This window comes from Mobula birostris, chromosome 5 (genome assembly GCF_030028105.1).
Source record: "Mobula birostris isolate sMobBir1 chromosome 5, sMobBir1.hap1, whole genome shotgun sequence".
NCBI classification, from domain to species: Eukaryota; Metazoa; Chordata; class Chondrichthyes; order Myliobatiformes; family Myliobatidae; genus Mobula; species Mobula birostris.
In genome coordinates this window covers 177,762,684-177,775,696 of record NC_092374.1, presented here as the reverse complement: position 1 = coordinate 177,775,696, position 13,013 = coordinate 177,762,684, and the positions used below count along the sequence as shown (strand labels likewise).

General features: G+C 42.5%; 1 protein-coding gene across 1 annotated transcript; it reads left to right on the top strand.

Moving 5' to 3' along the window:
* The first annotated feature begins 10,408 nt into the window (after positions 1-10,408).
* LOC140198424 (probable G-protein coupled receptor 139) lies at positions 10,409-12,563 on the top strand. Its single transcript, XM_072259514.1, has 2 exons — positions 10,409-10,565; positions 11,686-12,563. Exons 1-2 carry the CDS (start codon positions 10,409-10,411, stop codon positions 12,561-12,563), a joined length of 1,035 nt encoding a protein of 344 aa, XP_072115615.1.
* Positions 12,564-13,013: the final 450 nt, after the last annotated feature.

Genomic DNA, 13,013 nt, shown 5'->3' with positions numbered 1-13,013 from the left:
TGGGTCTGTTACCCATGACTGTTCAACTCGGGGTTCAAATTTTAAGGATGTGTCAGAAACTTTCTTACCTTCATTGTTTGAACAAGATTATTGTAGTAAGTCTGACATGAAGATTTATCTTTATCTCGGAAGGATATTATAGCAGATCAGAGTAGATACCCCGATATTATCAAATTAAACGACCAAGCTCTTCCAGATAGTGAAATTGAGAAGGTGCCATTAGGATATTATTTTGAAAAGGAATTATTAATGAGGAAGTGGCGATCACCTACAGTTCCTGCAAGTGAGGAATGGGAAGTTAATCACGGAATACTTTTCGCTATTTGTTGAGCAGAGTTTAATAAACGTTTATGTTTGTTTATAAAACCTGCTTCAATTGATAATTCATTGTTGCCGATCACGTTACAGTAGATAGTCTTTCTCTCTTTTCTCCTCGCCTTTCCCATGCATTATCCTAGTTACATAGACACTCTATCAATTATATTAGCTCATTTCTTCATTATTCTCATAGGTATTCAGAGGACCATAAAACATCGGAGCAGAATTAGGCCATTGGGTCCATCGTGTCTGCAATGACACTTAATCATGTCTGATCCTTTTCTTCCTGTCCTCAACACCATTTCTCGGCCGTCTCCCCCTCACCTTGGATACCATGTCCAAACAAGAACTAATCAATCTCTGCCTTAAATACACTCAACGACCTGGCTTCCACAGCTGCCTGTCGTATCAAATACCACAAATATACCAGACTCTGGCTAAATAAAGATTTCTCCGCTTCACTCTGAAATGATCGCCCCTCTATCCTGAGTCTGTGCCCTCTTGTATTAGACTCACCGGCCATGGGAAACATCCTATTCTCATCATATTTGTAAATTCCAGTAAGTAGAGTCACAGAGCCATCAATCGTTCCTCGTATGAAAACCTGTTCGTTTCCAGAATCATCCCTATAAACCGCCTCTAGAGTCTCTGCAATGCCAGCCTACCTTATCTTAGATGAGGAGGCAATAACTGATGAAAATACTCACGGTGCGGCCTCATCAGTGCCTTATAAACCCTCAGCATTACATCCTCGCTCTTGCATTTAAAACTTCTTGAAATGAATGCCGACATTACATCTGCCTTCCTCATCTCGCACTCAACTGCAAGTCGCATTTTACCGTATTCTGCATAAAGATTTCCAAGTTCTTTTGGTATTTGGATTTTCTCCACGTTTAGCAAATAGTCTGGAAATTTATTTCTACTACCAAAGTGCATGATCATGCATTTTCGAACATTGTATTTCATTTACCAATTTCTTGCCCGTTCTTTTGATTTGTTTAAGTCCTTCAACACCACCTGACCCTCCACCAATTCACCTGCGTTTTACCCCTCAGGAAACGCAATTACGGGCATTATAATCCCTGATCACGACAAGCAAGTTGTTTTTTGCCTTAGAGCCCATCGTCTTGGCGGGATCCTTTCAACCCGGGTAGAGAACATCTGAATCAATGTAAGCTACGTGTGCAGCTTGGTGCTGTTTTGGTCAGTTTGACTCCGTACAGCACCCGCCTTCACCTTTCAACCTGTTGCTGAGTAAGTAAGTATACAGAGTTCAGTATACAAATGAGAGTCACTTAACGTTCATCAACTTCTGGAGCACTCATTTTTCGGCATGCAGCAGGATTCTTTGAAGTTCCATTTTAAAGCATATGAACAGTTGAAATGAATGGTTTCAGCTTGTCTGAATTCTCTTCTTCGTCTTAAAAGCGGTTCTCGTCCTGGAGTCCCATACCATGGGAAATAACTTTGCCATATCTAATTTGTTCAGGCCTTTTAACATTCTGAATGCTTCTATGAGAATCCTCCCCACCCACCTCATTCTTTTGAACTACAGGGAATACAGCCCAAGAGCCGCCAGATTTCTCAAACGGTAACCCTTTCATTCTTGGAATCATTTTCGTGAATCTTCTCTGAGCCCTCTCCAATGTCAGTATTTCCTTTCTAAAATAATGAGCCCAAACCTGCACACAATATTCTAAGTGTAGTCTCACGTGTGCCTTATAGAGCCTCAACATCACATCCCTGATCTTATATTCTGTACATCTAGAAATGAATAGCAACATTACATTTGTCTTCTTATCTACTGATGCAACCTGGAGAAAACCGTTTTACCATGCACAAGGGGTCCCAAGTCTCTTTGCATCTCTGCATTTTGAATTCTCTCCCCATCTAAGTAATAGCATGCTCGTTTATTTCTTCCACCAGAGTACATGTCATACATCTTCCAACATTTTATTTCATTTGCCACTTCTTTGCCCATTCTCCTGAACTATCTAAGTCTCACTGCAGACTCTCCGTTTCCTGAACACTATCCGCTCCTCCAACTATCTTTGTAGCATCGTCAAATTCAGCCACAAACCCTTTGATCCCGTACTCCAAATGATTGAAATACATCGTAAAAAGCAGCATTCCCATCACCGACCTCTGTGGAACTCCACTGGTAACTGACAGCCAGCCAGGATAGGATCCATTTATTCCCACTCTGTTTTGTGCCGAACAACCAATGCTGCATCCATTCCGATAATTATTCAGTAATTCCACGGGACCTTATCATGCTAACCACCTGACGTGCAGCACCTTGTCAAATTCTGAAAATCCAAGTACACCACATCTATAACATCTCTTTCGTCTATCCTGCTTGTAAGTTCCTCAAAAAAATTGCAATGGGTTAGTCAGTTAGGATCTCCCTTTCAGGAAACCATGCTGGCTTTGGCCTTTATTGTCATATGCCTCCAGATACTCCGAAACCTCATCCCGTACAGTCGATTCCAACAACTTCCGAACCACTGATGTCAGACTAACAGGTCTACAGTTTTCTTTCTGCTGCCACAAATTCTAAATAGCGGAGCAGCATTTACAACTTTCCAACCATCCAATACAATGCCAGAATCTACTGATTCTTGAAAGATCATTGTTAATGCTTTCGCAGTCTCCCCAGCAACTTCCTTCAGAACCCGAGGGTGCGTTCCATCAGGTCCAGGAGATTTATCCACACTTAGACCATTAAGCTTCTCAAAATCCTTCTCAGTCGTAATTTTCACTGCACATACTTCACTTCTCTCACACTCCTAAATATCCGGTATACGGCAGATGCTTTCGTTTGTGAAGACTGATGAAAAATACGCATTCATTTCCTTTGCCATCTCTGCGTCTCTGATTACAATATCTCGTAGCAATATTCTATTTGTCCTATTTCTACCCCTAACTCTCTTTTACAGTTGAATTACTTCAACGCCTCATAGACAGCTGCTCAGGAGCCTACCAGGACCTCAGCTTGACCATTAGCCTGAAGAAAACCAACGTGTTGGGCCAAAGCGTTGTGCACTCCCCTGCCATTACCATCAACAACTACGAGCTGGAGGTAGTTCACGAGTTTACATACTTTGGCTCCACCATCACGGACAGCCTCTCCCTAGACCCCGAGATCAATAGAAGGATCGGACGGGCAGCCTCAGAGAGAGCCTGGGAGAACAGAGAACTGACGACTGTCAACAGAGTTGCAGTCTACAGGGCCTGCCTTCTCAGCACACTGCTTTACGGCAGATAGACCTGGAGCCTCTACTACAGACAAGAGCGGTGTCTCAACGCTTTCCACCTTCGCAGCCTGAGACGCATCATGGATATCACGTGGACTGATCGAGTCACCAACAATGAGGTCCTGGCCCGCGCCCGGATACCCAGCCTCTTCACCCTGCTCCAACAATGCCGTCTCCGCTGGCTGGGTTACGTACACCGCATGTCAGACGGGAGGATCCCGAAAGACCTGCTGTACGGGGAACTGCCCTCCGGCAAGGGAGCACAAGGGTGGCCCCATCTTCGTTGGAATGACGTTTGCAAGAGAGACATGAAGTCACTGAAAATGAACGTCGAGCTGTGGGAGGACATCGCAAGCGATCGCTCTCACTGGAGGCTAGAACTACGCAGAGATCTAAAAAAGAGGAGAAGAAAAAGTGAGGCTTGCTGCTGATGAAAAGGGCACTCATCGGAAAAACAGGACCAAGACAACACTGGAGGACAGTGCCCTCAAGTGCATTCGCTGCAGCCAAGACTGTCACTCCCGTGTAGGACTCTACAGCCAAAGCAGACGCTGCTCTAACACAGACTGAAGCAAGACTTTCCAGTTGCAGATTCATGGTCTCGCGAGACTAACGGAAGCCACCACCATTTCAAAAAGCTTTTAGTATCTTCTTTAATATTGGTCCCTTGCTAGTTTCCTTTCACAATTCATCTTTCCTTCCAAATGACCTCCTTAGTATCCTTCTGCAAGTTTTTAAAAGCTCCGCAATTTTCCATCTTCCTACTAGTGTTGCCTTCTTTGTCTGCACTCTCTTCAGCTTTTACTTTGGCTCTGATTTCAATTGTCAGCCACGGCAGTGTCCATCCGTTCTAAAATTTCTCCTTATTTAGGATATATCTGTCTTGCACTTCCCTCATTTTTCGCAGAAACTCTTGCCATTGCTGCTGCGCTGTGCTTCCTGCTAGTGTTTCTTTCTATTCAACCTTGGCCAGATCCCATCTCATGCCATTGTAATGTCCTTTACTCCAGGGAAATATCGACACATTGGAATTTAGTTCCTCCTTCTCAAATTTCAAAGTAAACTCGATCATATTGTGATCACTGTTGCCTAAGGCTTTCTTAACCTTAAGCTCACTTATCACCTCCGAATTATTGGACAACACGCAATCCAGCACAGCCGATCCCTTAGTGGGCTCAGCAACAATATGTCTGAAAAGCTATCCGTTAGACTTTCTACAAGTTCTCTCTCTTGAAGGTCCAGGACTGACCTAGTTTTCCCAATTCACTTTAATGTTAAAATCCCCAACAATTATCATGACATTGCCCTTCTGACATGACTTTTCTATATCATTCTTTAATTTGCAAACCACATCTGGGATGCTATTTAGAGGTCTGTATAGAGCTGCCTTTGGAGTCCTTTTACCCTTGTCTTTTCTTAACGTAATACATCGAGACTCTACACCTCCCGATCTTATGTCAAGCCTTTCTAATGCTTTCAGACTATTATTTAAATAGGGAAAGAATTCAAAGTTCTGAGATGCAACGGGACTTGGGAGTCCTCGTACAGGATACCGTTAAAGTTAACCTCCAGGTTGAGTCAGTAGTGAAGAAGGCCAATGCAATGTTGGCATTCATTTCTAGAGGAATAGAGTATAGGAGCAGGGATGTGATGCTGAGGCTCTATAAGGCGATGGTGAGACCTCACTTGGAATACTGTGGGCAGTTTTGATCTTATTTAAGAAAGGATGTGCTAACGTTGGAGAGGGTACAGAGAAGATTCACTAGAATAATTCCGGGAGGAAGAGGGTTAACATATGAGGAACGCTTGTCCGCTCTTGGACTGTATTCCTTGGAGTTCAGAAGAATGAGGGGAGACCTCATAGAAACATTTCGAATTTTAAAAGGTATGGACAGAGTGGATGTGGCAAAGTTGTTTCCCATGATGGGGGAGTCTGGTACGAGAGGGCATGACTAAAGGATTGAAGGGCACCCTTTCAGAACAGAGATGCAAAGAAATTTTTTTAGCCAGAGGGTGGTGAATCTATGGAATTTGTTGCCACGGGCAGCAGTGGAGGCCAAGCCATTGGGTGTATTTAAGGCAGAGATTGATAGGTATCTGAGTAGCCAGGGAATCAACAGTTATGGTGAGAAGGCGGGGGAGTGGGACTAAATAGGAGAATGGATCAGCTCATGATAAAAAGGCGGAGCGGACTCGATGGGCCGAATGGCCTACTTCTGCTCCTTTGTCTTATGGTCTTATGGTCTAATAGTATTTCTTACACACAGGGACACAACAACCCACTGCCTACAAAGCTATCTTTTCGATACACCGTACATTCTTCGACGTTCTACTCCCTATGACAGCCATCTTTTAGCCAGGATTCAGAGATGGCCACAGCGTCATACTTGCCAATCTGTAGCTGAATTTTAAGGTCGTCCTTTTTATTTCTAATGCTGCGTGCATTCCGATATAACATTTTCAGTCCAGTATTTGGTGCTTTCTGTTCTTGCTGCACCACGCCTCTATTGTCTTGTAAATCATCCTACTAGCTGTGACTATGCCTACTCTCCAGCCTGTCATTTCTATCATTTCTGTTGCACGCTATCTTTGATCTACTGCTGCCTTCACCTTCCTCGGCCCCATCACTCCTGTTCCCGTCTCCCTGCCAAATTAGTTTAAACCCTCCAGAACAGCTCTATTAAACCTGCTTGCTTGGATATTAGACTCCTTTGGTTTCAGGTGTAACCTGACCTTTTTGTACAGGTGGTTCCTCTCTCAAAAGAGGCTCCAATGATCCAGGAACCCGAAGCTCTGATCATGCGATTCTTGCTCTCGTTATTACGTGGCAAACGCAGCAAGGCCTACTACCTTGGAGGTCCTGCTTTTGAGCCTCCTACCCAACTCCCTTATCGTATGGTTTATGGCGTTATGGATGCTGTTGATGGCAGGGCCGAATACGGAATGACAAAGAACTAAGTCTCCTTGTAAAGCTGATCGGAGAGGAAATGAAAGTTGAGTCTTTTGGCGAATTCTGATGACAAACGGTGCTTATTATGATGGCTGACCTTGGATATGTTGGCGGATGGAGTGGCCGATGGCTGGAACTCAGGTTTGCTCTGTGTTGATGCGAAAAAATTTGGTGTGCAATTGTACAGGAGCTATAGGAAACATGGTTAATATCATGTCTACTTACATAGAAGGGACGTCCTGTTTCTCGGGGGTGAAGGAGAGGTGTGCTGTGCATATGGGCCATGCGCAATGCCGATGGTGTGGAACAATGCCCAACGACAAGTTATCGAGTGTCTGATTAAGTCTGGTTGATTACTAATGAGTTACCGATTTCCATCTCTGTGTTTATTGCTACAATTTGTAATAGAGCTGTAACTTGAAGCTCTGAAAAAGTAAATACGCTGAAGCTCTAAGATGCTTCAATTGAAACGTTGTGTAAAGTATAATTTAACCAACTGATGGGTTAGCTATATTTCCACATTACACTAACATAATTTCAAAGTATATTAAATTTATATGCAAGAAGATTCCAGCTGCATCGGAAGAAAGGCAAGGCGCGTAAGACCATTTCAGTTACTACGTGCTACTCTACTTAGAAGGGAGCATGCCTCTTAGCATGACTTCAAAAGATCTTTGTGAAAATACAGCATTATCCGTTACCTGACTCATACTAATCAGGTGCGGTCTCATGAAAACATTTCAGAAACTTTCTGTCAATGTTGCTTGTCATCTGTCCTGTTAGTTTGTACTTAAGTATTTGAATTAAATAATATACGTCGTTTAGATGCTGTGCAAAAGTGAATCGCAATATCCACTCTATATAAAAATAGAACACAGAGCAAGATAGCAGAGTACAGGCGCTTCAACCTTCGTTGTTATGTCTAAATTTTAAGTTCCTAGCCACTCAGCCCGACGATTTCCTTTAATCGATTTTGCCAATCTAAAATCACCGTATACCTTCCACCACTGTCATAAAAGTATGCCCTCTTGTATTATCTATTGCTGCAATTGTAAAAGACGTTGTTTACCTAATATGTGCATCTTACCATCTTATTCACCTTTATTCAGTTGCCTCTCACCCTTTTTGCTCCAAAAAAAAGCAACAGGTTGCTGACCCTTACCACAAAAGACATGATCTATAGGCAGTGGCCTGATAAAACAAGTCTGTACCCTCTCTAAATTTTGCACTTCTTTCCGGTAATGAGACGACCAGAGTTGAACACAACAGTTCAATTTTTTTAAGGCATCCGTTAGTCTTGCGAGACCTGTGTGTTCCATCAATGAAAATTTTGATCAACTGCAAATGTTCATTTCCACACATAAGTGTTTGTATCATTAGTCTTGGCTGGACTATTTCCATATTGTAGCAAGTAAGGCTTCTGGATATACCAGTCAAATTCTTCCCCATTGAGACCCTTTCCACGAAAGGAGTCGCAATCACATTGAGAATTTAAACATTATACACGATATAACCCTGTCGCCTCTACACCTTTCAAGTATCTTTCTGCACCTAGCCGATGGTCTCTATGTCTCACAAGAAGTTATCATTTAGATATCATATATCGAAACATATTGAGCAATGGGTAATAGGCCGCAAATCCTGATATGTTTTCTCTGGGGCAGACACGGCGTTCATGTAATAAATAATCTGACTTAGCCTTGGACAGGTGAGAAATGGGGGAAGTTGTGCGAGAGAAATGGATTTGCTCTTCAAATTTTTAATGAAAAGAAGCTTTGATCTAATAGGCACGGATACCAGACCAGTGTAGTTCAGGAAAAGTACGGACGAGGTAGGATTGTCCTTCGTCAGAGTTCAAGCAGTGACAATCGTGAAGGCAATATTTCGTTGAGAAACAAATAAACCAGAGTTACTGATCAGAGAATCCAATGCAGGTGCAACATGGTGTGAGCAGAATTATCTGCTGCTTAATGTGAAAAAGGCTAAGGAGCTGGTGGTAGACCTGAGGAGAGCTAAGGTATCGGTGATCCCTGTTTCCATCCAGGGGGTCAGTGTGGACGTGGTGGAGGATTACAAATACCTGTGGATACGAATTGACAATAAACTGGACTGGTCAAAAAACACTGCGGCTGTCTACAGGAAGGGTCGGAACCGACTCTATTTCCTGAGGGACTGAGGTCCTTTAACATCTGCCGAATGATGCTGAGAAAGTTCTATGAGTCTGTGGTGGCCAGTGCTATTATGTTTGCTGTTGTGTGCTGGGGCAGCAGGCTGAGTGTAGCAGACACCAACAGAATCAACAAACTCATTCGTAAGGCCTGTGATGTTGTTGGGATGGAACTAGACTCTCTGACGGTGGTGTCTGAAAAGAGGATGCTGTCTAAGTTGCATCCCATCTTGGTCAATGCCTCCCATCCAATACATAATGTACTGGGTGGGCACAGGAGTACATTCAGCCAGAGACTCAGTCCACCGAGATGCAGCACAGAGCATCATAGGAAGTCATTCCTGCCTGTGGCCATCAAACTTTACAACTCCTCCCTTGGAGGGTCAGTCACCTTGAGCCGATAGGCTGGTCCTGGAGTTATTTCATAATTTACTGGCATAATTTACATATTACTATTTAACTATTTATGGTTCTATTACTATTTATTATTTATGGTGCAACTATTTATTTATTATTTATGGGGAAAACCAGTTTCCCCCGGGCTCAATAAAATATGACTATGACTATAACATATCAGTGGTGGCAGGTGAAAAAGTTTGGAAGCAGGTCACTTTGGTCCATCTAAATGTGCAACATGTAAAGCGCCGGATAAATTGCCCGGGAGTGTCCGGAGACAGCATTTTGCTTGTCGTGCTAAGTGACATGCCTTTTTTTATTGCAAGGGGCGCTCAGCGATACTTTTACTTTCGTCAACTTTAACTAATTAACCAACAAAGAACATTGATATGATATTTAAAATATCTTCGATTCTACTATAAATGGAACCAACATTTTAAATGCCTGTAGGATATTTTTAAAAAACACTTAATGTCCTGAACTCTTGCATCAAAAATACCCTCTGCAGAGCTTCGACTTCCTCAGTGATCGATCAAACGATTATGCATCTGAGCTGAACAGTGCCTTGCAGCATTCTCTTCACTGACACCACACCGCGTGTATCATTCAGATTTATTTCATCTCCAAATCCTCACACGTTTTACGTTGTTCCACGTTATCTGTAATTGAAAATCCAGTACTTGTACTTTCTATTCTATCGAATGGACCGTTATACACTTAAAATCTCATCATTTTCAGAGACGCCACCTGATCTGTTGACTATTTTTGACTTTTTTTCTCTGTTGCTCCAATATCACAGTTCTTAAATTTTGCTTTTTTGAACAAATATACGCGGGATATAAGTGTAGTAAAGCGACTATACAGAAGTTATTGCTCAGCTGAATACTTGAGAGATATCACCGAAAGATGACATAGAATTGAGCAACCCCGCGCCCATCACTAGTAGTGCACAGTTTACCCCATTGAGTTGACGTTAAAAATTCGCCTTTGAAATCGAAACAGCATTTAAACAAATCACTGCGAAATGTCGCAATCCCCTATCTGTTCATGCAAATGTGATTAAAAGATTCTATTTCAGATTTCCCTGTGTTAAATTCATAAAGTTCATCTATGTCGACCGCTGTGTCTGTGAAACCACTCGCTGGCATTATGAAGCCCAGAAAACTGCAGCTCGGATTCAGATGCAGCAACGGAACTACAACTTTTCATATTTTTGCCACGAGTATTCCGTGGAGAAATAGGTGTAACCACTTCACTTTGCAGTACTAAAAATTGTTTTTAAAAACACCGTGACTAATATGAACCCACAGGAGGATAGGCATGGGTATTAATGTGATCCGAGTCGGGCTGCTTGCTCAAACTCCACTCGGACTGACAGTTTGTTGTCAGTACTGCGGCTTTTCAAGCATGGGACGTGCTCCAATTCTGTATGTCAATGAAATGATTTATCCGATTCTGGCGGCGTTTGGTATCCCCGGTAAGTCTTAATTAGACTAATGTCTTTTTGATCAGTTCCAACAATTCTTTGCGATGGTGATTTCTTTCTCTTTCTTCTAGCAGCAACGTGAATTGCAATTAATAATGCAAGAATATTCAAAATCCATTACGGGAACGTGACAATACACAACTAAACTGACAGGAAACAAATTTGAAGGTAATTTACATAGATGCCGAAGTTTGGGTAACTATAGGTGGAATTAAATGGAATTTTAAAAAGCATTGAAAAGGAGGAATTAATATTGGTCATTGTGAAATGAGTAATGAATATTAATGTAATTAAATTAGTTTGATAATGGCGATACTATATTGAAAGAATGGGGATCTGATATCAGCAGCGTCGGGGGAAATGATGGAGATAGTTAAAGATAAAGAGGGATTTTTCAATAACAGAGAGAAAACTACTATGTATCAGGCATATATTCGTTGCAGAGGTGGGGACGGGATGATCAGGGAGGTGGTAGCTGCCATACGAGACTGAAGAACACGAAAATGATGGGGCCAGCTGTGGGAGTTAGAGGGAATCTTACCCTGAACCGATAAGATTAATGGACACTTAGAACATTGCACGATCGTTTTTGAATTGAATCAATACGAAATATTTCTTACTAATGCTCTAATTGTGATAACTGAAACATATTCCAAAACACAATCAAACGCTATATATGGAAGTTGTTTCAGGACTAGGATCGCTTATGGAGTCTTTGAAGTTCATCATCAACTTTGTTGGAAACTAATGATCCTGAAACATGAAAACATTGCATGGATGCTGCCTTGCTTGATGCGTTTTTCCAGGACGTACCAGTCACGTTTTTGTAGGGAACAGAATTATCTTTAATGTTACAGAAAGAACAATTTGAATCATAAATTCATATTTCCAAGTATGAAATCCTTATATAATCCGTTGAACTGAGCACGACTCTGCTAATAGAACCGGTAGGCCAGTGTGATGGAGGGGCTGAGCTCTTTGAATTCTATTTAATCATTATCTGTCTAAATAATGTGGTATGTCTCCATCACTGCCAACAGAATATCCAGCCTTAATGTATATGGTACTTCTGTCTACACATTAATTTCCTGTGTCTTTCTGTATTGAACAGTAGGTCTGCTCACCGCAACGATTCTGTACCGGGGAAAGTGTGGTCTGACTGGAGGAATGACGCGTTACATGATGGCGATGACGATCTCCGACCTGTTCGTTCTCATACTCCACGTGTTACTGCAAAAGATCTACACGTGCTATCACCCTCATTCCTTCCTGACCCGCAGCACAGTGTGTCCATCTGATATTTACCTGCGAATCGTTACGTTGGATTATTCCGTCTGGTTAACCGTTTCTTTTACCTTTGACCGCTTTGTCAGCATTTCCTGTCCGAAACTGAGACTCAGATATTATACGGAGAGGACGGCCGTCGTGGTTGTTGTGTTGTTATGCGTGCTGAGCTGCTTAAAATACATCCCTTTTCACTTCATGTACGAGCCACGCTACGTTATGGATAACGTGAACTATGGGTGTCAGCCTATAGTCGCGTATTTCACCTACATTTGGTGGGTGGTTTACTCCTGGATTTGTAGCAGCTCTCTGTCCTTAATTCCATTCGTACTGATCGTAGTCCTGAACGGGCTGACGGTCCGGAACATTGTAGTGTTCAGTAGGGTTCGACGGCGCCTGAAGGGACATGATGGAAATGACAGTGAGATGGAGAGTCGGCGTAAGTCCATCATCTTACTCTTCACCGTGTCCGGTACTTACATACTGATGTGGACAACGCAAACTGTAACCTTCATCTGCACTCGAGTCACAGTCAATTTCTCGGACAAGGATCTCACAAGCCCCTCTTTCATCGCCAATGAGGTAGGGGTCTTACTGATGCTCTTCAGCTCCTGCGCAAACACGTGGATCTATGGAATGACCCAGAGCAAGTTCAGGCAGGAGGTGAAGAACACGCTTACTTGCTTAAATCTTGTTTGTTGCTGATCCGATGCCACGGACGTGGCAGTGGAGCTTGAACCGGAGGACGAATATGACGTTGTCGTTCGCATAAATGCTTCACAAGTTGCCGCCAGTCTGCGCTTTTCGTCGTAGCACAGACCATGAATTGAAGAGGATTCTTCGTGGAAACAGATCTTACACGTTTTGGACCTTCTTCCTCTTTGTTATTCAACACCTGAAAGCATTATTTCGTTATTGGTGTTTTATATGTTGCAATAAATTAAAAGATAGGTGCCGTGCACCTTTCTTTTCTAAACCTGTTCGCGATGAATCTGACATGTCTGCAATTGGCTCATCGCATTTAACTGGATTGTCCCAATCTTCGATGTGTCTATTACAAGACTAAATCGGTTATTTCTTTACCCACCTTATAATAATCTCAGCACTTCTTGAGAAATTCACCCCTGTTTCCAGGTGCTCCCATTCACATTGAAT